Raw genomic sequence first — 23,781 nt, forward strand, 5'->3', positions numbered from 1 at the left:
GATAAATAGTTGGTTTGAGCGATCAAACGGTTAATATATGTAAGTTTTTACTTGAACAATTTTTTACAAAATTATCAAAATATTTTTACCTTTTGATGTATCTAAAACTGCAGAAAACCACGGCATAGCGATGTCAACATAGGGATGAGAAATCATTAAACGCATTCGTTATTGGCGCTTATGTGTCTTTTCAACTGTGTTTATGAATAAAGTCCAAAATATTGTTGGTTTCTAGGATGAAAATGCTCTTATGCTGAATAGTTACAGTGAGTTTCAGGAGTGTGCAGCGTGACAGGCGTTGCGCGAAGTTGTAAGGGGTGGGCGTTGTGCTGGGTCGTGGTGGGTTGAGCCTGGTAGTAAAATAATATGTGTATCTGAAGAATGCAAGTGCGTGAAGGATTTATATCGAGCAATTTAGGAACATGTTCATTGATTCCATGTTTTTGTTGTGGTAATTTCTGGGTTGTGTATTGTTGCCTGCCATTTTCACTGTTTTTCTTGCTATGAGAGGCATTGACAGGTGTACCTAGGCATCATAAAATTTTGCTGGCAAAATGTTTTGCCTAAAATGATGTCATGCTTGCAGGTGCCTCAACAAGTGTGTCATGGCCTCTGATGAGAATGTCAAGTCAAGATTGCAAAACTTCAAAAATAAAGGAAAGGATCAGGATGTGAGTATACTGATTGTTCAACACATGCTTTGGTTGGAGGGATCAATATTTCCACCTTGTAGGTTTCTCAGGATCAATTTTGTATAGATGTAGATAATTGAATAGTGGATTGCTTGGTTTCAGGGAGTACAGATGTACTTGGTGAGTTTGCTGTCTGTGAGCAGATCAAAATCTGGCTATGGATTCAGCAAAAGACATTTTAGGGAATCATCCAATCAAATGCAGCAGTAGAGTGCTAGATGAAACTATACATCTCTTAGATAGCTTCTTAGGTATCACAACAATGGAATTAATAAATTTAATTGACCTTCAGTTAAGTATGAATATCATAAACATTAAAACCAAACTGTTTTATTGCTCTGGAGCTTCCTGCATAGAGTGGTGTCAGGTGTTCATTTCTTGTTGCTTGATAACAGTAAGTACATTTTACATTTTCCATGGACTTCCTTAATGTTAGAAAAGGTCACAGACCTGAAATGACAAAGATCAACGTTTTGTATAAAGAGCATACTGTCTAACATAATCTGTAGAGCTTTTTCAATGCAAACATGAAAGTTGTCTTGGTATGATTTTGTTGCCATGGCCTTCAAAAGGTTGGGAAGATCATTGACCATAGATAAGCACCAGTGATCTTTTGCTTAGAACAGGCCCTAAGTTCACAGAGCTGGCATGAGAAGGTCTTGGAGCACTTTGGACACCAATGTACAGTTTGACCTTGTTTTACCTTATTTAGTGCAAAGTTCATGACCTAAGAACCTTAAATTTTGACACAATTAAGATCATATATAGGCCAAGATATCCTGTGAACTGGGTGTGTGTAGCTATCTTAATTTCTGAGATCTCAGGGGGTCAAGTTGACCACTACCCAAGTGACAGGCATTCAACCAGCCTCTAAAATGCATGGAAGGCAATGTTTCACATTTAAAGATATTAAAGCAAGCATCAGATATTATGAAACAACCCCACTTTTAACTATAAGGATACTTCTTAAGTGGAAAAGGCTGCTTTAGACTACACAATTTTCCATTAAGTAAATATGCTCATCAATGCATCATGGTTTGATCATGTCATCATACTTTGCACATCACCGACCAGGAGCCGACAGACTGCTGTGATATCTGGAGATCACACTCAGGAATGCCAGATATGTATGCCTCAACAATTATACTTTCTCTGCCTTTATCACTGCATGCCTTATGAAATGGAAGGATCTGAATGATGTGATTATGATGGCATGAATACCAAGGTGACTGAAAAACTGTCTGAGATATACCTCTTCCCATTTCCACAGGTGTGTAGCTCAGATATTAGATGGGCTTAGGTCTTAAGAAGGGCAGAGCTCTGAACATTGCCAAAAGGTCTTAAAGATGGCCATTTCAGTTCAAAATCCTATATAAGTGTTGAACACTCCCTTTAAGTACAGGTGTGGAATATATTTTTCCAGGAATTGTCTTACCGTGCTACGGAATTAGGATGGGAGCATCATCTTCTGTAGATGAAAGAGGTTGTTAGACTGATGCCTTGATAGCCAAACATCCCGTAAATGGTTGTTTTCCATCATATTCGGTCTACTTTCTAGTGATAAATGGCATTTTTTCTAGCATTCCTAGCTTTTAAAGTGAACTGTTTTTTCTTAAGTTGCAAATAGTGTGTACTATTTCTCATGCATATTATTGTTCATGCATATTCATGCATGCACAGCACATTATTCATGGCCAGCAAGTAATGACCAGAGATGATAGGCTTTGTTTAAGAGTATTTTTGCATGGTGTACTGCACCAGCCAAAAAGATTTGGGCCTCAGCAAGTTTTAGGGTGTATATCTCAACATTGGGAAAGTCAAGGTCCACACAAAACAATCCCAATGGGCCAAATAGATACCCCTGACAGAGTTTGTGAGGGGGAGGGAGGGGGGTGTTCTGATGGAGAATAGCAAACACGTACTGGGTTGTATAGTGTAATATGCTCCTCTGCAGTGGCTGCAAATATGTTAAGTTCTTTTAATCCATTTTGAAGCCTTCTACCTGGATACCATTGAGTCCATGCCATGAAATACCATGAAAGCAACATGCCTGCCTTTCCTTTGCAATTCTAGCTCAAGTAGAGCCCGAACCCAGATTGTCTGTGAGATGTCACACTGAACTTTGCATAACCATGGGGATGGTTTGTGATCAGCATCACAAATGCATAATCAGGTGGAGGGGTTGAAAATGGGAAAAAGTGTGGAGTCTGGTGACTGATCTGAGCATTAGACATGTCACTTGTTGCCACTTAGTCTGCTATTAGTAGGCTGTACGATTCAGGTTGCGGCATTAGTCAAAAGACCATCAAAAACAGTATATCTGTGAATAATTATGCTTGTACAGACTAGGAGACCATGGATATGGGCAGACCGTGGATATGTGGTGAAAAAAACATTTGGTTTTGGGTTTCAGGCATAATGGAGGACACTGACGATAAGAACATTCCACAAATGCATAGGCCCTGTGATTTCCAGAAGGTTTTCGCCCTCAATAATTGGGACTTCCTGAACTTTTGTGTTTCTTGAAATGAGTTGGACATTGTTTGAGCAGGCGTTGGACATTGTTTCAGGCCGGGGATTGATACAATTAACATTGCTAAAGGGACTATCACATTTGAATACATTGAGTTAATCATCAGATATGATGGAAACGGCTCACCTGTAACCGTGAGTGTGTTTTTAAGTCCAAAATACTTCTCAAAATAACACAATTTTACTATTTCAGTAAATACCTTCCTCAATACGTCATCGTTTGATGACGTCACCTAATGTTTTTTTACGCCAGAGTCGCTGCCAAACTTGCCGTGTCAAAGTTGCCCTCGTAGTGGACGGAGTGACTCACTTGTGGTGCTTCTTCGCTCCACAAGGTGGCGTTTATGGTCTATGCGGAAGAGTTTGTGTCGCGATCGTTCTGTGCGTGTGATTTGGCCTCTCTAAATGTGGCGTTCATGCATATTTCTGAGGTGGTATGTTTGTATTTGCGTTTGCAGTTACTTCGCTATTTGTAAGCTATGCAATTTTCAGGCTCACATCCGTCATAACTAGTAGCTGCCCAAATATCTATTCGTGATCGAGACTAACAATCGGCAGCCGGATCTGGCTGTTAACTAATTGCCTTCTATCGTTGGACACTTGGTGCTGAATCACCAGAAATACGAACATTTCAGGGGTCGTATTGTTCTTGCCCATGCACAATACAGGCAATGAGGCGAGATATTCACATGATGCCTCTGTGGCGTCATACATATTTAGGTGAAATCAAATTGGCTGCACAAGTTCGTTTACATCATGTTCAGCAACAAAGGGGTTTTAAGTCCTAAGAACGGCATGGCTGTGAACTGCGTATGTCATTGGGGCGTTACGATGACCTCAGCTGGTGAGGCTGTGTGGTGTCGCCTGTCTCTCACCCTGGCACGAAAGGCGGGCACCGCGTGAATTGAGTACCGTGCTCCTTGTATCCCAGACGCGCAGTTTAACTGCTACGCTCCCCTGGTACTTCTGACTCTGAATCGCAGGGAATGATCTTGGAAATGGATAACTCAGTTCAAAACCACATTCAAGTGAGAAGCCGCCACTTCAACGTAATCTTAGCCTTGCGTACTTCCAAGAGGGTGAAGGAAGGGATATCTTTTGAGCTTCCTGTTGTTCGCGTTGTGCAAAGGCCTGTAATCAAACGCGATTAATCGCTCGCCATAATCAAAGGCGTTCGCTTGGAGAGTAGAAAGGTTGACCTCCCTTCCGCAGACGGCACCACGTCCACTCTAGGTGGATCGCTGCACTTACCGTCGTAAGTTTTGAAGCTGTTCAAGTAGTTTTACGATGTTTCAGGTTTGAAGCTTAACGTAGGAAAAGCCCTCCCACGTATGGCTAGGCTGTAAACTGGGTTCTGGGCGACCGCGCCTGGCCTGCAGTGGCCCCGAGCTTGAGCTGATCTGTAAGGCACTAACCCACTAGTCAATGGCAAGGATGCCTGCAGCAAAGGTAGATCAACCCCACCGTCATGTGTGTCCATGCTGGGCGCGACGCCTTACCTAGTTAGGAAGGGTGCTCCTGGTGATCACATTTGTTGCTGCTTTGTCATTTGTTGTAACTGGTTGTTGGTTACAACTATTGCATTAGTTTGCAATGCTGCCCCGTCACTCGTCCGATGAGCTGAAAAAGTAGAACGGGTAGTTTCCATGTTCGTCTGGAACGGAAACGCCGCTAGATGTGCTGTCTCAAAACAAGAGTTAATGACCGGCGGTATTCGAGTCTCACAGTCATGAATTGACTCAAATTTTAACCCTTGACCTAGCCTCTGCACGTGGGGCATGAAAGTGCAGGTTGACATGGCAATCCCCCCCCCCCCCCTCCTCTGGGACTCTCGTCGTGACCCCTTGGGCATTGTCCCATCCCGATTGGTGGCGGCCAATGCGACACAACTCTTCGTCTTTTACCTGCCAGGAAATATCACAGGCCAGACTTGTCGATGTTCAGGTGTGCCGTGCACATTCTGAGTTTTCCATTAGTTAGTCATATTCAACGTCGTTTTCTATAAGCTATTCAGCGTCGTTTTCCTCATTGTTGCAGCCAGCTTAATTCCTCATGTCACATGAGGGGTCTGGTAGGTGCTAATGTGACCTCTATGAAATGCAAAAGACGATATGCGTCATTGCAAGAAGTTCTAGCGAACAGTGTAGATGCAGTTTTTGATCTGTTAACGCGGCTTTTTCCTCTGAGCTAATCACGTATGGAATCGGCGGCTGGTCGTTGGCGTTGAAACCACTGACGCGGGCGAAGGTCAAATCCTGACGGACTGACAGACTGCGTGATTTATCACCAGCTCGCATCCGAATATGTGTGGCATGTTGGTTGGGATATGCTCGCACATCTCTTTCGTCCTCACAAATGCCAAATGAAACTGTAAAGAATACATGACTTCATCTCGTCATTTATGTGTTGCAGGAAATGCGAAGAAGAAGAAATGAGGTAACGGTGGAGCTCAGGAAGCATAAGCGCGAGGAAACCCTGCAGAAGCGCAGAAATGTGCCCGCCCATGCGGATGTATCAGGTGCGATCAGGCAGCGTGCCGTCCGGGAAATGTGTGGTGTTTTTATGCCCTCTGCTGCGTCCGCGTTCGTAAATCTCTGGCAATTTCATCTGACTGCCGACCGCTGAAAATTACGGTGGTAGCAGGTGGCATCGGCTCCGCGTGCTTTGTTATGTTCTGCCGTTGTTTCCGCCAGGTCGTTTGTCTTCCCAAAACCACCATGTGATTGTTTAATTGCTGGCGGTTGTTATTGCGAGCTGTGGCTTCCAGCTTGAACGACAGCTGTTTTTGTGTTATTTAGCCTGATGAATTGTGTGTTCTAAAAGCGTTGGGGCTGTAGACGTTTTAATCACAGCCTGTTGAGTGAACACTACCCCCGCTGCCAAGGTGGTCCAAACTGTGTATGATATGATGTTCCAGCCTGATAGCCAAATGGTCTTGGAAGGCCGTGGTCTTGATCTCTCAGTGGTCGAGTTTTTGTGAGTGGAGTAATAATGGCCGAGTGGTTAGCACCCGAGGCTCCCACACCGGGGACCCGATGTTCGGTTCTCCGTGGAAACATAGTCCTTGAGCGCTAATAGGACCTCTGCAGTCGCTGACCGAGTGGTTAGCACCTTCGGCTCCCGTGTGGGGCCCAGTCTCGGTAGACCCATGACACCTGAATGTCAATATGGCCTCCGCTGTCGGTGTTGTCCCGTAAAAGGACGCCCGAAAACGTGCGTCTCGTTCTTTTTGCATCAAACCCGTCGCGCTGGCAGTCATTAACGCTGCTGCCCGGCCATGACGCATCTTATTGCCATTCAAGCGCCTTCCACCAAGTCTCTGGATAAACCTACCTCGATCTTGGAAAAACAACAACTTAAGCTCTGGTGGTACTCCTCTGATGAAACAACAGCTCTGATGGCACTCCTGGGATGTACCGCGTGTTGAAGCTTAAGGCATTGTGAAAGTAAAGAAAGATATATAGTCAAAGGTTACAATAGCGTCGGAAACGAATCTTTGAAAGGTCACTAAATTATTCATTTGAAACATGTTCTCATAGTCTTTGAAGCATGCTAACACACTTAACGCTTTTTTGTCTTTATACCCTTGAATTAGCCGTTATGTTTGTCAAGTATGTGATTATATCGCACTACAAACTTGTTAAAAGGGGCGAATTTATCCGTGTGTTGTGATTTCAGTGTTAGGATTCAAGCACAAAGGCATTGCACAACACATTTCCCTGTACGTCCAGTTATCTCTAGACACCATGGATGATAACCAAGGGCATATGCATAACTCCGCGACCTGAAGTGTCTGTGCAGATTGTTGCTCGTGTTTGTTCCGTAATTTCTCAGCTACTTCTCCGTTGCGCTCAGGGCGTGGCCTCTTCGTGTTCAGTTACATCCGTTATTGAGTTGCCTTGGTTACACATTTCTATTCGTTTTTTACCACAGTACCGCAATCATTGCTGCAACTTTTCATCTGTCGATTTGCTCTGGTGTTCCCTAGCGTGAAAAAAGGTTTTGACGCTATTCAGCCATTTATCAAGGCCTTTGAGAATTGCTGGTGCTGAGATTTCCTTCTGATTTTGTATGCCAACCAACAGTTGCCCCATCGGCGTCGCTGCGGTAGTCATAACCGCTCACCTTCCGCGTTCTCCGATCCGGAGGTAGCGCTCAGATCTGGCTGCAAGAAGCAGGAGACCGTGGTAAACAGCCGCGCATCGTCCCTTTTTAGCCGAGAAATATATACACAGCTCTTCGTGCTGTGTCGGGGCCGGCATATCTGTCCAGGTCAGAGTGCGCCAGCGATGAGCGGTCCTGTCTCGCCCCGTGGCCGTATCACCCAGCGTGAGTCACCCCGGCCGCTGGCTGAGCTGCCTCTGCCGCTGGCCGAGCCGCCCCGGCCGCTGGCTGAGCCTCCTCTGCCGCTGACCGAGTCTCCTCTGCCGCTGACCGAGCCGCCCCGGCCGCTTACCGAGCCGCTCCGGCCGCTCACCGAGTCGCCCCGGCCGCTCACCGAGCCGCCGCCCCGGCCGCTCACCGAGCCGCCCCGGCCGCTCACCGAGCCGCCCCGGCCGCTCACCGAGCCACCCCGGCCGCTCACCGAGCCACCCCGGCCGCTCACCGAGCCGCCCCAGCCGCTCACCGAGCCGCCCCAGCCGCTCACCGAGCCGCCCCAGCCGCTCACCGAGCCATCCCGGCCGCTCACCGAGCCACCCCATTCACCATCAGACGGAGAGCTATCCGACCGTCCGCACTCGGCGGCCAGCCTGCAAGCGCTGGTGGCGGCAGCAGCCGGCAGCGAGCCGCAGGCGCGCCTCGCCGCCGTGCAGGCCATCCGCAAACTGCTCAGCTCCGACAAAAACCCTCCGATCGACGCGCTGGTGCAGGGCGGCGTGCTGCCCGTGCTGGTACACTGCCTACAGGCCGAGGATGAGTGAGTCGGGCGGGGTGAGCTGAGGGGAACCACGCCGGGCAGGGCAAGGCGGAGGTCACGGGCGCCGGCACACGTGGGCTGGTGGGTGGAGGGCTGAGGAAGGCGGTGGAGGGTCTGGACTCTGGTCCGGTCCACAAGGAAGGAGACTGCCGCGTGAGCAGGGGGTCGAGCCGTCTGACGGCCTGTTTGCACCGACTGACTTACGGACAGATGAAGGCTTAGTGAGAATGTGGGTACTTGGAGAGGAGGCTTACCAAACTGTTTTCAGTGAGAGCTGAGGCATGTTCACAGAAATAGTAGACCCGCCAGCGTTTCTATAGGGCACCTGTGGCCTTTACTAACGTACCGAGCGTTTTTTTTTACGCTTATCCTTTTCGGACTACTGCCTCGGGCATTTGGACACAATCGTTTCTTTTAAATTAAGCCGATCATGGCTGGACTACTCGAGCATCGGCTGGGGGGTAGGAGCCTTGGCAAGGTCCTGATCGCGTTCATGTTAGAGTTAGGTTGGTGTGTAGAGCATGACCGTGACCGTGCTGGGGTTCTCACACGCCCGCCGTCCCAGCAGCCCGGCGCTGGAGTTCGAGTCGTGCTGGGCGCTCACCAACATCGCGTCGGGCACCAGCCTGCAGACGGAGGCAGTGGTGCAGGCCGGAGCCACGCCCCACTTCCTGCGCCTGCTGCGCTCGCCGCACCCGCAGGTCTGCGAACAGGCCGTCTGGGCGCTGGGTAAGTCGCTGGCCCCGCACCGGCCTCCGACCTCCGCGCACATCGGCGCCAGGCTGACGTCAAGACACATGGGATCACCACCGGCACGGTGACGCGGGGCCGGCCTGGGAACGATTTTCCGTGCTTTGTACTGGATCTGTTGAACAGAGAGAGGGGGAGGAAAGGGAAATGGAGAACGAGGAAGAAGGGAGGGAGAGAGGAGCAGCGTGTAGACCTTTGGGTTGTCGTGCCGTTGGTCGGAAGAACGGAAGGATGAACGATGGGGGAGGAAGAGAGCGGACGAATGCGAGAGAAAGAGAGCGGACGAATGCGAGAGAAAGAGAGCGGACGAATGCGAGAGAAAGAGAGCGGACGAATGCGAGAGAAAGAGAGCGGAAGAATGCGAGAGAAAGAGAGCGGACGAATGCGAGAGAAAGAGAGCGGACGAATGCGAGAGAAAGAGAGCGGACGAATGCGAGAGAAAGAGAGCGGACGAATGCGAGAGAAAGAGAGCGGACGAATGCGAGAGAAAGAGAGCGGACGAATGCGAGAGAAAGAGAGCGGACGAATGCGAGAGAAAGAGAGCGGACGAATGCGAGAGAAAGAGAGCGGACGAATGCGAGAGAGAGAGAGCGGACGAATGCGAGAGAGAGAGAGAGAGAGAGAGAGAGAGAGAGAGAGAGAGAGAGAGAGAGAGAGAGAGAGAGAGAGAGAGAGAGAGAGAGAGAGAGAGAGAGAGAGAGAGAGAGAGAGAGAGAGAGAGAGAGAGAGAGAGAGAATATGTTTCTGGAAACCAGCATACAACCACCATCCCCCATACTTACTTCAATTTATATCACCTTCGGTTACACAACGAATGTCATATGTGTCACCTATCACCGTCATAATAGGAACCCAATGTTCACAATTCATGGTACATGACCTTCGCCAAACTCTCATAATTCCTCTCGTTAAAAAGCATGAAGAACGATCGTCATCGTACCCGCTAATGTCATTACGTAATGTCCCCTCAACGCGGCGACGCTGTGTGCCGCACCGCTGCCGGCTACTGTTACCTCATGCGTGAGTCCCGTCCATTATGTTGCTCACCGGCGCGGCCGTGCGGCTCGCCGGCCGGAAGCCAGCGGCGCGCGCTCGCGCTGCCAACGCCCGCGGTAGTAAACCCTCGCGCGCGCCGGCACTGTCGCGCGGCGGGTGCCATTGTGACCGGCGACCCGGGCGCGGTGGATCGGTGACACGCGTTCAGGATGGCGATACGGGCGCCGGACCCTGAGCGGCGTGACGTGGATCGTCAAACGATTTAGTAGTGACACGGCCCTTGGGCGCCGATCTGGGACCGCTGCTGAGGACTGATCGAGTGGTGTTATCGCCAGAGATGACAGGATCCGTTCCCATTAAATGAGCGGGCTCACGAAGCTCCGCCGGATTCTGACTGCCGCCTGGCTGAGCGTGGAGAATTGCCGGTGCCGTTCGTGCTCTAACAAGCTTCTAATGAGGCACCTCGGAGTCCGCTCACCCCAGAAAGAGTGTTTGTTTCCATTGGGCAACTGCGAAGGTGGTCTGATCCCCGCGTGCGGATCATCTTTATGGCTGGTTGTTTTTGGTGCCTGCTTGGTCCTCGGTGCTTTTCCGCGGTTTGTTGGCGCCTGCTGAAGCTATCTCACATGGTAACGCCGAACTACATTACTATTGGACAGTGCAGTTATAGAGGGGGAGGAGAAGAGAAGGAGGAAGGAGAAGAGAAAGAAGGGGAGGAGAGGGAAATGGAGAACGAGGAAGAAGGGAGGGAGAGAGGGGCAGCGTGTAGGCCTTTGGGTTGTCGTGCCGTTGGTCGGAAGAACGGAAGGGTGGACGGTGGGGGATGAAGAGAGCGGACGAATGCGGGAGAGTGAGAGACAGACAGACAGACAGACAGACAGACAGACAGACAGACAGACAGACACGTGTGAGAGTGATGTGAAAGTGATAGAAATGCCAAACTGTTACAAGTTTGCATGTAGTGGGAGCTACATGGTTTAGGGACCAAGCCAATATGTTCAAATGCTCGCCTACTATTCACCTCTTGTACAACTACATACGCGTCATGTTTTGTGCGGTGGTCATGTCCGCTATTACGACAGATGCCCACTATATTCGGCTCTCCTGCCTGCCGGACCAGCCGGCGGGATCGGGTCTGCGCGGCTTCCCGCGCCGACCCTGGACGGCCACTGACGCCTGCCGCCTGCCGCAGGGAACATCATCGGGGACGGGCCGCAGCTGCGTGATTACGTCATTAGCCTGGGCATCGTGCCGCCCCTGATAGCCTTCATCAGCGACGAAATACCGCTCAACTTTCTGAGGAACGTCACCTGGGTACGTGACGACCGGACCGCGCTCTCCGCTACTCGCTTATATTTGTTGAAAACGGCGCGGTTCGTATTTCACATTGCAAGCACAGATGGAAGGAGCGGATGATGATGAATAGCTCGGCTTAGAAGACAAACATATTAATTTTGCTAGCTATCTGTCAGACGCGCCCAAAAGTGCACCAATGATGGCAATAACAGGTAACCGATATCTGCTTATGACGAGCGGTAGGTGATGACAGGTGGACAGTAATATAAGAGACCATGTGCTGGTGCTCCGCTGCCAGCGTATCGGGCCCCGTGAAACCGCTGACCTTATTAGGTGCATGTTTGTATGCCTGTGTCCTGTTGTCAGGTGATAAACCTCTGTTATGCGGGTTTGTGTTGGTGAAACTCTTTTGTTAGATGCTGTCCCGGCAGTGGTGTAGTGTTGCAAAATCGGTGTGCTGTTGTGGATGAGTGCACTAAGGGCGCCCTAAATGCTGTCACCTGTTGTGGCTTAGGTCGCGTCATCGTGCCATTCGAATGAAATAGAAAGAGATTTCCCTGGTTTGTTTATTTGCGCGTGAATATGCCTTGATTTTTGGAGGAGGATGGTGTCTGAGGTTAGGAGGACTCTGTGAAGTCGTGATGGCGGAGCTGCGAGTTGGAGGTGAGGTTGACTCCCCCAACTGCTCACCCGCTGGCGCGGTCGAGCGGCCGCCCTGGTGTCAGTTGCTGATTATAGCGGCCCGATCTGGTAATCAGGTGCGGGCGCCGGTGAGTTCGTGTGCTGTTGTCAGACGCTGGTGTCTTGTGTGCTGTTTAAGGATGATGGCATAACATCATGGTGACGATGTCCTTCATCACATGTCGACGATCATCTGCCCCTGGCACTGATGCTGGTGAGCCTGTCCATTGTTTCCAGACGCTGGTGAGACTGACGTTATGTGATACATGGTGGTCAACATTCGGTCCATTCGGAGGCGCTGGTAGGCGTCCGCCGTGTTGCCGTACGTAAACCCCCGCGCTTCTGTCAGGTGCTGGTGAACCTCTGCCGGAACAACAAGCCGCCGCCGTCGCCGGACACTATTGGCGAGCTGCTGCCCTCTCTGAACGTGCTGATCCAGCACACGGACGCCAACATCCTGGTGGACACAGTCTGGGCCATCAGCTACCTGACGGACGGCGGCAACGATCAGATCCAGATGGTGCTGGACTCGGGCGTGGCGCCGCGCCTTGTGCCCCTCCTCTCGCACCGCGAGACCAAGGTGGGCAGCCCAGGGTCGCGTGTGGCGGGACGGGCGAACATTATCGCCCCGCTCCCCCTCCTGACCCTGCGTGTTTGGCGGCGGTCGTGATGCCAGGCACCCTTGCCGGCTCCGCGGTGTCGTCCGGCGCGCGCCCTGCTTGGCCCGCTGTCGCGGGCTGCGCCAGGGGCCCGGTCCGGTCGTGGTTCTCCGGCCGCGTCCGCCGGCGCCGGCCGAGCCGTCCGTCAGTGCGAGGCGGCCGGCGGTGCCGAGCGGCGCTCACCGTCGCCTGGCGGCCGGCAGGTTCAGACGGCCGCGCTGCGAGCGGTGGGCAACATCGTGACGGGAACGGACGAGCAGACGCAGCAGGTGCTCAACTGCGGCGCGCTGCAGCACTTCCCCGGCCTGCTGCAGCACCCCCGCGACAAGATTAACAAGGTGAGCACCCGCGGGGACGGCAGTAGGACAGACGCTCTGCGCAGATCAGCAGCCAGCGGCTCGGCCTGGCCAGCGCGCTGGTGAGGGTGAGCACTGGGCACCGGTGGTTGACAGCTGCTGCCGCCGCCTGGCGCGGGGCTGGCGTACCAGATGACATCCGTTGGCGCCAGTGAAGCGGATGTGTCGGTGACGGCACGTCTCGGGCTCAAGTCTGGGCTGCAGTCTGCTCAGCCTCTCGTCGCTGGCCGTCGCGGGTGGCGCTGGACAGTGTTCAGTGTATGCGTGTGACTTTGGGGCGACCGGCCGCGCTGTGCTTACCCCCGCCCCCCTCCCCCTGCCGCCAGGAGGCGGCCTGGTTCCTCTCCAACATCACGGCCGGAAACAAGGAGCAGGTGCAGCTGGTGATCGACCACGGCTTGGTGCCGCTGGTGGTACAGCACCTGAGCTGCGGCGAGTTCCAGACGCAGAAGGAGTGCGCCTGGTGCATCAGCAACCTGACCATCAGCGGCTCGCCCGAGCAGATCCAGCACCTGGTGCGCGCCGGCGGCGTGCCGCCCATGTGCCAGCTGCTCGACTGTAAGGACCCGCAGGTGGGTGGCAGGTCAGGTGATGTGCTGTAAGGACCCGCAGGTGGGGACAGGTCAGGTGATGTGCTGCGAGGACCCACAGGTGGATGTGGGTCATTGAAGATAGCTTTAAAAGACGAGGGACTTGTGATAGGTGGATCATATTCGTCTGTTCACGTTTCTGCTGGGCCTGTGCCTACAACCTCCCATTTGGCTTCGTGCCACACCTCCCCTGCGTGCTCCCGACGTGTTGTGACGGCGCCAGAGCAGTCGTACGGGTGATCCGGGCATATCTGGGCACCGGCTCGCCAGTGGCCAGACCCGTGCGCTGTGCCGACCAGGTGGTGAACGTGGTGCTGGACGGCCTGAACAACATCCTCAAGTCGAGCGAGGACGTGGAGCCGGTGGCGCAGATCGTGGAGGAATGCGGCGGCCTGGACAAGATCGAGGCGCTCCAGAACCACGAGAACACCGACATCTACCAGCTGGCCTTCGACATCATCGAGCGCTACTTCTCCGACGATCTGGAGGTGAGCGGCGCTGGCCGGCCTCCCGGAAGAGGCAGGCGCACGGTGACGCGGGTTTGTAGCCGGGAGGCCGCGTCGTGTTTGCGCGCCACACCGTAAGTGTGGCGTCTCGGTGCCAGTTTGTGGCGCGTGTGGGTTGGAGATGGAACGCTGACAGCTGGCTCTAGAGGAGGGCAGCGATGCTGGCCGGGCAGGGGGCGTCACCCGTGACTGGTGCGGCGAGGAGAGACGCGGCGCCGCAGCTGACCCGTGCCTCGCTCGCAGGCGGCGGTGGACCCGATCGTGGCAGCCGCGCCGCTGGACTCGGGACAGCAGCCCGACTTCGAGTTCTAGTGCGTCCCAGCCGAACGGCCAGCGCCGCCCAGCCTGCCGCCGGGCACGCGACCGAGGACAGAGGCAGTGCCGCCGAGCGCGCCGCCGTGACGACCGGTCGTGACGGGCCGCGTGACGATCGGGCCACGCAGCGTGCGACGGCCGGCGCGCCACGAGGAGACGGCTCTGGACGCGGTCGCGTCCAGCTCCCGGGGTCTTTCACGAGCCGAGCAGACCCGAAACCGGTCGGCGTGTCGCCACGCCGAGCCGGCCGTGTTTTAGAATCGCGGCGTCAACATTATGCATATTCAGCAACGCACGGGAAACGCGCCCGTTTCCGAGGGCGGATGAGTTTTATAGTTGATATATGTTCCTGGCCAATGTCAACGTCGTGAAGGGCCCCGAAGGCGCCGCCTTGTTATGAGAGCAGGATATCTATGTGTGCGTGTGCGTGCGCGCGTCTGCGGAGCTTGTGCGTTGTTGGGTTTTCGGCCGGCGCTTCTGCCCCACTGTGATGAAGGCAGGCGCCGGCGCCCGGCCCGGCGCCGCGGTCTCGCTCCGTCGGGAGGGCGGTCGGCACTTGCACGATATGGTGGGCTCTCGGTGTCCCTGCGAGGTGGTGTCGTCACCGCTGACGTCTGGAGATCCTGTACACATGTGGAGCGTGGGCCGGCCGCGGTCGGAGGCGACTTCCGCCGCCGGTAGATGGCCGTATCGCCGGCTGCCACTCGGCGAGCCTTGTTTTTCCTTTCTTTTGCGCCGGGCATTCAGCTCACTGACTCCGCTATATTGCTTACCGGATTATCCGACGGCCGCGTTGGTCATTCTGCTCTGGGTTGGTGGCATCGCAGGTACCGATGCCCTTATTCTTGTGTTTGATTTATCTCTGGAGTAAATCGCCGCTACGTTCGGAGCCGCGCGTCGGGATCGCTCGTGTCTGCGTTTGGTCACTGCTGCATATATTTTATCCGAATTGAGGTCGGCGTTTGGTTGGTATGGCGGCGGAGGCTCCGGGGCGGCTCCAGCCCCTCTGCATTCTCGGGCGGAGGCCGACTGAAGCCGGTTGGGGTGCGGCAGATGCGGCCGGTTCGGCAGGTGGCGCGCCGCTTGGCGTTACTGCCCTGCGACTCGCCATGTGCTGGCGGGGCGGGTGACGCCGGGGTGGCGCGCGTTCTGGGAGACCTCGTCCCCGCGGGAGATGGCGACTCTGGCGGACGCCGGTGGAGATGGGAGATACGTGCATGGTCGAGCGTTGGTCAGAAGGATGCTGCTCGGGGGAATCCAAGGGCCATGCAGAGAAGTAAACCAGCTGGCGACTTTACTGCGATGTCAATCGGCTGAAGAGCTTCGTGCGTACCCATTCGGCGCCACTGTGAGGTACAATGCTGAGTGCCGGTTTTCTGTACGGTTCGTGGGTTCCATAACGGTGCACCTTGATATCCGGTCTCGAAATTGAATCAAGGACACGTTTTAAGGTCATTAATATTGTCCGACAACAACGAAATACCCAAGAACCCCACAAATAAATCGCATCGCCGTTCCCAAATGTAGGCGCAGCGCTCGGTGTTCTGCCACAGCTGCGCCAGACGGAGGGGTCCCGCTAGTGTTATCATCCCGCTAGAGTGCAGTGTCCATCGACCGATGACCGTTAAAAGCGTGACTGCTCGTGCATAATACCTTTAATTCTACTCACGGATAAGTTTGTTCTACAAACCCATTTTGGTTCCCGAAGCAGAAGGATAGCCGGTTCCCTCCGTAAAATCCTGGTGACGAATGCGGAGAATAGATTGAGAAGATATTCACCACTGCAACACGGAGCAGGCGGTGAAGTGAAACATGCTGGGGCAAGAACGCCTCGATTCTCATGTCCAGTGTGCGCGGCGAACAGCGATGTATGGGCGTAGGTGAGCAGCGTGGGTGGACACTGTACCGGGAGACAGTGGTGCTGCATTTCGCAAGGTGATCCCTTTACGTCAGTGCAAAACTCGCTGACCGTTATGTCTATCGCTGGCGCCGGCAAGGCAACTTATTTCCAGTATTCGCAATTGTAAAAGCTAATCATGAACAGCCTTATCTTAGCCTCACCACGATGGTTTATAAGAAACGAGTTTGGTGAACCAACTGAAGTCAACCAGCCATGCTCTATGGCCATGTATTATGCCTGACGCGAACACATTGGCCCCAAAGTGTCGCGCAGCCGGACCTGCAAGCCGCGTTTAACACAAAACAGCAACAAAACCAAGCCCACCACTCTGCATGAAGCACATGCAGTTGGCACCACGCGACCGTCGTCGCCGTCTGGGACACGGGCTGGCCGGGCCCAGGCCGGTCCGGGAGAGGGCAGACCGCCGCCTGCCGGGCAGCTCAGGCCGCCAGCCGGTGCAGGTGACGCCGGATGAAGAGAGTCTGCGCCTGCGTCTCCAACGAGGCCAGCTCGCGCACCGACGACGCCATCTGCTGCACGTGGTCCTGGTAGCCGGAGCCGGCCGCCTGGCGCCGCTCACCGTACACCACGCGGCCGTCGAACTCGTTGACGGGCACGCGCAGGTCCGTGCCGATCTGCGGGATGGTGACGCCCAGGTGGTCCTCGATGTCGGCCAGCAGGCGCGGCTCGTCGTACCAAATGCAGCAGCCGCCGCGCTCCGTCAGTCGCGTGTCCATGCAGCTCTTGCCGCGCGACGGGCAGCCGTGGTACCACACCTTCTCCGGCACGGCCGACACCAGGCTCACCGCCAGGCCCATGCGGTCGGCGCGGCCCACGCGGCCGATCCGGTGCACGTAGTTGGTCTTCTCGTCGGGCAGCGTGACGTTGATCATGAAACGGCAGGCCGGTGATGTCGAGGCCGCGCGCCGCCACGTCCGTGCAGATCAGGAAGCGCACCTGCTGCCGCTTGAACCGCTCCAGGTTGTCCTTACGCTCGGCCACGCTGCGGTCGCTGTGCAGGCAGACGCACGAGTAGGGGTTGTCGGCGCGCCGCGGGCCGCCGCCGCGCTGCATCAGGTAGCGCTCCAGATTATCGCAGTCGAGCTTGGTGCGACAGAAGATGAGCGCCCGGTCCATCTTGTGCACGTCTATGGCGCGCAGGCAGTACTCGGCCTTGAGCAGCTTCACCGCCTCGGAGAGCGTCTCCGCCGAACCGGAGCCGGCGCGCACGGCGTCCTGCGCGTGCACCATGTCGGTCTGCACGCGCCGCTCCAGCGCCGCCCAGGAGGCGTCCGTGCGCGAGTCGACCATGCACAGCACGTGGTGCACCGTCTCCGGCACGGCGTCCTCGCCCTTGAGGTCGACCCACGTGGGGAAGTGCATCAGCTTGTCAGCCATGCGCTTTACCTCGAACGAGTGCAGCGTGGCGGAGCAGACGACCATCTGCAGCCGGTGGCCCGTCGGGCGTCACCTGCGGGATGGCCGCGTGCAGCCGGCCGATCATCTTCTCGTGGCCCTGCGTCAGCAGGCCGTCCGCCTCGTCCAGCACCAGGAAGCGGCACGCGTCCACGCGCACGTCGCCGTTGTTGATGAAGTCCTCCAGCCGGCCGGGCGTGGCCCCCACGATGTCCACGCCGCCCTGCACCTGCTCGCGTTGCTCGCGCGCCGGCACGCCGCCGATCAGCAGCGCCTCGCGCACGGCCGGCGGCTTCAGGTGCTTCTTGAACAGCTGGATCTGGCGCAGCGTCTGCTCAGCCAGCTCCCGTGACGGCTCCAGCACGATCGCCTGCGGCGCGTTCTTGGCGTACACGCGCTTGGAGGCGGGCGCGGCCGACGCGGCGTTGGTGACGGTGTCCTGCTCGGGGACAGCGCTCACCGCCTGGTACCCGTCGCCCGGCGGGTGCTTGAACGGCGCGTCGCCGAAGTTGAACGCCATCTCGGCGTTCTTGAGCACGACGGCGGGGAAGAGGCCCTCGCTGGCCGCCTGCTTCGTCACATCGAACGCCGACCCCAGGTCCCCGCCGTTCTTGGAGAAGCGGATCTGCAGGCCGTCCAGGTCCAAAAAGCAGCCAATGACGTCATCCTTGCCGAAAGGCTCGCCGTAGTCGTCGAACTGGCGGTTGTTGGACTTCTTGCCGGTGCCGCCGAAGCCGTAGCCGCCGCGGTCGGTGCCCAGTTCGAGCGATGCCTGGCGCGTGGACCAGCCGACGCGACAGAGGCCCTCGTCCGTCACCGTGGCCTCGTAGTACCAGCGTCCGGCGCGGCAGGGGGCGCGCGTGGCGCGGCCGCCGTGCCAGGCGCGCTGCTCGCGGCACTGGCAGCGCAGGCCGTCGGGCGTGACGGCCAGCAGGTCTCCGCGGTCCCGCAGCGACATGCGCCAACCCGGGTCGGCGGCCGGGGCCGGCGCCGCCGCGCCGCTGCCTGCCGCCCTCCTGCAGTCGCTTCAGCGTCTCCCAGACGATCTGCAGGATGGGCATGCAGAAGGCGCCCGTCTTGCCGGAGCCCGTCTCGGCGGCCATGAGCACGTCACCGCCGCCGAGGATGAGCGGCACGGCCTCGGCCTGCACGTCCGTCGGCAGCAGCCATTCCAGCTCGCTGACGGCCTCGCCGATCTCCGGCATGATGCCCAACTCCTCGAAGGCGGCCATCTTGCCCCGCGGCTCCCTGGCCGGCTGACTGTTGTGGAAGCTGGCCCGGTCTGCACAGTCAGGTGCTGCAGCTGCACCTGCAATACACAAGAAGCAGATGTGTAACATAGCTATCATCAACTGTGGTTTTTATTGCTTGTTATGTGTGATACACTACAACAAACATCATTTTCAAGTCAACTTCATGTTTAGTCATGTGTTACCACATTCCAAGTCAGACAGATGGGTGGATACAGACCAAACAGACTGGCCAGGTGAGCACACTGGGGGCTGGCATGCCTTACAACTGCTCAGCTTGTAATCATAAAAGACAGCCTGCACCAATCCATTTCCAAAACTCATGACTACAGATTTTGGTGGTGAAGTGAATGTCATAGTCATGTTCAGTAAGAGACATAGCCTGTTTTGCACTACATGTTACTAAGTCAATTTGCTCAAGGCTGTAAGAGATGTAAGTGCTGGCAAAACACAGAGGGAGAAAAACATTATGGCCCATAAAGATGAACATGTACAACACTTCCTAAATCATTTACAGCATAACCATCTGTCGGACCCACAGGATTAGCTAATGATGCTACCTGATAATGTTGCCTGTGCTGGACATACCAGTTTTATTTGGTCATTAACAACTTTATCAATGCTAAGTTTGGCCATAATGCTTGTGACAAGCCCTCAACCTGGACAAAATAACATGAATTACCATGACTGAATTCCATTCATTTTACTTACAGACGAATTCAAAAGCATGTAAAATCTGATCTCCATATGCTTACCTGGTGGTGGTACACCATGTTGAATTTCATGAAATGGAGAATCATGTAGCTCTTTCCATGTAGAAAGATGAAGTAAAACAATCCTAGTTAAGTCCAAAAAGCTAGTTTAGGATGGCAAAATGAGTCTGAACAGGTTTAAGGGACAGGGTAAGAGATTATGGCCAGCTATTCTAAGTCAGCTATCCTAAGCTATGCTAGACTAGCTTGTCTTAGATAATAATCAGCTTACCTTATCCTAGCATAGCTGGATTATATAATGTTAAGGTAAGTTAGCTTATAAATAGTTATGTATGGGATAGTCATCATCCGGAGCCTGCTCAGGTAGGATAACCCCAACCTCTATAATTCTCAGGTCTTTGCAGATGTAAGCAATCACCTCTACCCTACCTGCCTGCTGGGGCTTCAATATTTCAGAACAATAATACACAGCATTACCGCTCATCAGTGCCAACAGTTTTGGGGCTATGGCAGTAGACAATCCTACAATTCATCCTATAGATACTATTGCCATAGCAATGTCTGTATAAATCTCCAAAACACTTTTCCCTAGGTTATTTATCCATCAAAGAATGCAACAACATATATTTTCTGGTTAAATAATATCATTGCAATGGTGTGTATTGGTATTACAGTCTGGCATTGTGTGCAATGGCATAGCAATTTGGCATTGCATGCTTCAGCATTGGCATTTCAACCACAGCAACGCACAGCCACAATCAGCATATTATCTACACATTGAAGCCACTAAACTAGATTATATGTGTATGTTTAGAAATGCACTAATGTTCTCAATATGACACACGAAACAGGTTAATGTTGGTTTGTTGTCAGAATCCTGGGATGTGCTCCACACCACAAACGCATATCCTTGTTTCCGCAGTGTGAATTCTCGCCTCTTAGGTTTCGTATTAGGTCACCTTTCTTGCCTTCAAAATGTGGACCGCTGGCCCAGATCTGTAAATACCCTCAATGACCACACAGCCCACCCCTTTACACCCCAAATGGTCAAACAGCCGGCTCCGCACCCCGGCTTCGTTTACGAGTTTGACAGCATCGAGAAATTTCACACAGCATCGCAATGTCGCGGTCGCGCAGGAATTGAACCACCATTCCACTGGTTATCAAATTGAGGCTACAAAATGCGTGTCGTGCCAAAGTGGAAGCTTTCGCCAGAAAGCAAACGATGAAAGCGGAAGCGGGGGTGGGGTAGGGTGGAGGAGCTCGGTTACATCTACCCGCAATGTACCGACTATTCCTCTAATAGAAGTACCGCCAAAAGCAGAACTTCTGCGACATGATATATGTACCCAACGGAACTTCTATAACAAAGGGTGCTCAAAAGCCTACGCGACAACAATCGTAACGCCAAATCTTCTATGCGATAGCACTTCTACGCGGACCAGCCTCCAACACGAAAATTTATCTGCGACATTTCTTGCTATAGTATAACTTCTTATTCAAAAACTTCATCGCAACGAACTTCTAACGGAAGAACGTCTACGCGACATTACCATTCGTGCAAAAACGTCTGGCGGGCCATTAATCGCCTTGGATCGAATACTGTACATATCGAATTCAAACTGACCATGATTCGTCCCTAGCCAGCATTCCGCTGCAGCCTCAATGTAGGTCATCGGTTAGGCCGGGCAGTCGCTTCCGAGCTACGCGCGTAATGCTGTACTAATTGGTTCTGGCCAGACAGCTTAGGCAGCCATGCGAGAGGCACGCGTGTGCCGGGCGTGGACCTGACGAAAATAAAAGTCATCCAGTTGGAAGTACTTTTCCCCGTGTGGGAAGGTGAACCCTGTTATAGCGATGCTACTATGGGGGCATCATCGACCGATAATGGCCGTACATCATAAGCACTGTCTAAGGGCTGTCAACCTCCATTACAACAGATTCGTCGCGTTCTTGTTTCGACTTCGTCATATCGACCTCCGGCAGCGTATTATTCAACGCATGCGGTCATACCGGAGCGGTGATTTGCACACAGACTGCGTCGAATTTCAAAAAGTTGTATTAACACGCGGAAGGTGGTACACAATATGCACACAATTGTATTGTGTGAGCACATTCGATCTGCAAAGTAAATTTTATCGGCCTGCATGACCTTTTCGTTCAAATCACACCTTAAAGGTGCATAGAAAACCGCGGCCGGTGCGCCCGTGGAGTGATGGCCATTATATGCCGACCCGGGAAAAATGCTAATAATTAAATGCGATAATCATCCCGGCCCCTTTTGTGCCGGACTAAAGTTTAAAGATGCTAATATATAATAATAATAAATAATACACCAATGCTACTTGTACAAAAGTTCGTCTATTCGTCGTATGTACATTAAAACGTTGCATTTTTGTTTGTTCCTTGAACCATTATCAAATAGAACTGATGGGTCGCACACGACCAAAAACACACTTCATTACTTAATCGAAGATACGACTGGAAAACAAACAACGCTAGTGCGCTTCCACGCACATCACACATATCTAACGTGCCCCACTAATCAGGGACTCCGATATATCGCCAAAGACCCTGTGTAACACAAGAATTACGTTGTTTGTTGAGTGCTGGGGCATGTTTGGGAGTGAGTTCGGCTTCTGATGTCATCACTCGTGCCTTGTTGTCTTGTGTCTTGATGGTTGTCGTGTTTTCAATGAATTGCTTGCGTGTTAATGCTGTTTGGTGGCACTGGGTCATGGCTTGGTTTCCAGCCCCGTCTCACAGTAAGTCGCCTGGAAAGGGAAGTAGCTCCATGTAAAGTAACTCCATGCTGGCGGGACGTCTGCGCCAGCGTTTCGCAAGGTCACGGCGTACAACTTAAAATACTTACATGCGAGTGCGGTCAGTGCAATCACATGCACATCATGTCATTTAGGAAGCATTGTTGGTCGGGAATGTAAATCACGTATAGCATGGCAAGATCTCTTTTTGTTCAAGTCGCCCTTTTCAAGCACATTGCTTACTGGGCCTGGTCTGCCCGTGGAGTGATGACAAGACTTCGGCGGTCATGAAAAAGCACATATAATCACTCGCAAAGAGTGCAACGGTGTCCGTTCGCTATGGGTGGTAGAGTGCAAACAGATAGCAGTACATCACTTACACGATTACGGATTCCAGTGATTTCGGTCGACCCCGGCAGTGCGTAACTTGATGCTGGCGAAACGTCCACATCGGCGATTTGCGAGGTTGCGGGTCTAATTTCAAATACCTGGATGCGTTTGCGGTGAATACAACACCGACCTCACGATGACACTACTGGCCAGCAACGTAAGTCGCTTATCGCCCGGCATCAACTTATTTGTTCTTATCATCCTTTTACAGGGAGTTTTCCGCATTTGGAGATATTAAATCAAACATGAGATATTATGAAATAAAATCACTTATAACTGTTGGTACGCTTTTAAATTTAAAACTCTGCTACGAATATTGCAATTTTTGTTCAGTAAATATGTTCTTAGCACGGCATTGTTTTATAACCGCATCGTACCTTGCGTAACATTTATCAGGAGCCAATCGACCGTCATTATATCTGGAAATCGTTCTCACGGATGGCAGTCATGAATAAGTCAACAATTATATTTTTGGCCTTGATCACCGACTGGCTAATGGAAAATCAGACTTTGAATGACGTTATTATGGCGCCATAAGTGACTGGGTGGCCATGAAATAACCTCCCGAAATAGTCTGTACGTCTTCGTGGCAGTGTAGCTCATAAGCCCGATAAGCTTAGGTCTTAATATGGACAGGGCTGTAAACTGCACCAAATGATCTTCAAGATGCATATTTTGTATTAAACCCCATACAAATGTGGAGCACTCCCTTTGAGGCGCATTGGTAACCACGTCCAACCTGCCCGTGTAGTGATGGCCAGAATCCGGCGAGCCGGGAAAAATACTCGTAAACGTGCACAAAAAGTGCAGCTGTGTGCATACAATAGCGTTGTTGCAGGGCTATCAGCGGCCAGTGCATCACACTTTAAGTTATTACACCATAAATTATCCCTTTAAGGATGCATTGCCAACTACGGCCGGCACCGGCCAGCGCCGGTTTAGATTGGTGTCATTTCCGGCGGCCTACTTTGCACTCATAATTCGTATCTTCTTAATCACTATCAACCGCAAACGTGGTACATTCTCTGGAAAAGTTTGAATGCACGAAATGATTATTCG

At 53.1% G+C, this 23,781-nt stretch overlaps 2 protein-coding genes across 3 annotated transcripts; one reads left to right on the forward strand and one right to left on the reverse strand.

Annotated features, from left to right (window-relative positions):
• Positions 1–139: 139 nt before the first annotated feature.
• LOC119096424 (importin subunit alpha-4) lies at positions 140–15,244 on the forward strand. Of its 2 annotated transcripts, none has more exons than XM_037219327.1 (11): positions 140–266; positions 587–671; positions 5,637–5,742; positions 7,938–8,142; positions 8,711–8,871; positions 11,081–11,202; positions 12,215–12,445; positions 12,728–12,862; positions 13,207–13,452; positions 13,770–13,958; positions 14,220–15,244. In XM_037219327.1, exons 2-11 carry the CDS (start codon positions 606–608, stop codon positions 14,286–14,288), a joined length of 1,530 nt encoding a protein of 509 aa, XP_037075222.1. In that variant the 5' UTR covers positions 140–266; positions 587–605; the 3' UTR covers positions 14,289–15,244. The 2 variants fall into 2 exon arrangements, with proteins under 2 accessions (XP_037075222.1, XP_037075223.1); XM_037219328.1 differs by having other exon boundaries at positions 153–310.
• Positions 15,245–16,491: 1,247 nt separating this feature from the next.
• On the reverse strand, positions 16,492–20,627 carry LOC119096423 (ATP-dependent RNA helicase Ddx1-like). Its single transcript, XM_037219326.1, is given in 5 exon segments — positions 16,492–17,087; positions 17,089–17,649; positions 17,651–18,581; positions 18,583–18,916; positions 20,530–20,627. Coding segments are annotated over 4 exon segments (2,205 nt in total). The 5' UTR covers positions 18,840–18,916; positions 20,530–20,627; the 3' UTR covers positions 16,492–16,631.
• Positions 20,628–23,781: the final 3,154 nt, after the last annotated feature.

Source organism: Pollicipes pollicipes, unplaced genomic scaffold (genome assembly GCF_011947565.3).
Source record: "Pollicipes pollicipes isolate AB1234 unplaced genomic scaffold, Ppol_2.1 Scaffold_4295;HRSCAF=5057_pilon_pilon_pilon, whole genome shotgun sequence".
NCBI lineage: Eukaryota > Metazoa > Arthropoda > Thecostraca > Pollicipedomorpha > Pollicipedidae > Pollicipes > Pollicipes pollicipes.

Bases quoted from the DNA above. Each gene is read 5' to 3' on its own strand.
- LOC119096424 (XM_037219327.1), top strand. From the start codon at position 606: ATGGCCTCTGATGAGAATGTCAAGTCAAGATTGCAAAACTTCAAAAAT. The intron at 8,143-8,710 runs GTGAGTCGGGCG...CCGTCCCAGCAG, and splicing joins TGCCTACAGGCCGAGGATGA to CCCGGCGCTGGAGTTCGAGT. The intron at 12,863-13,206 runs GTGAGCACCCGC...CCCTGCCGCCAG, and splicing joins CCCGCGACAAGATTAACAAG to GAGGCGGCCTGGTTCCTCTC.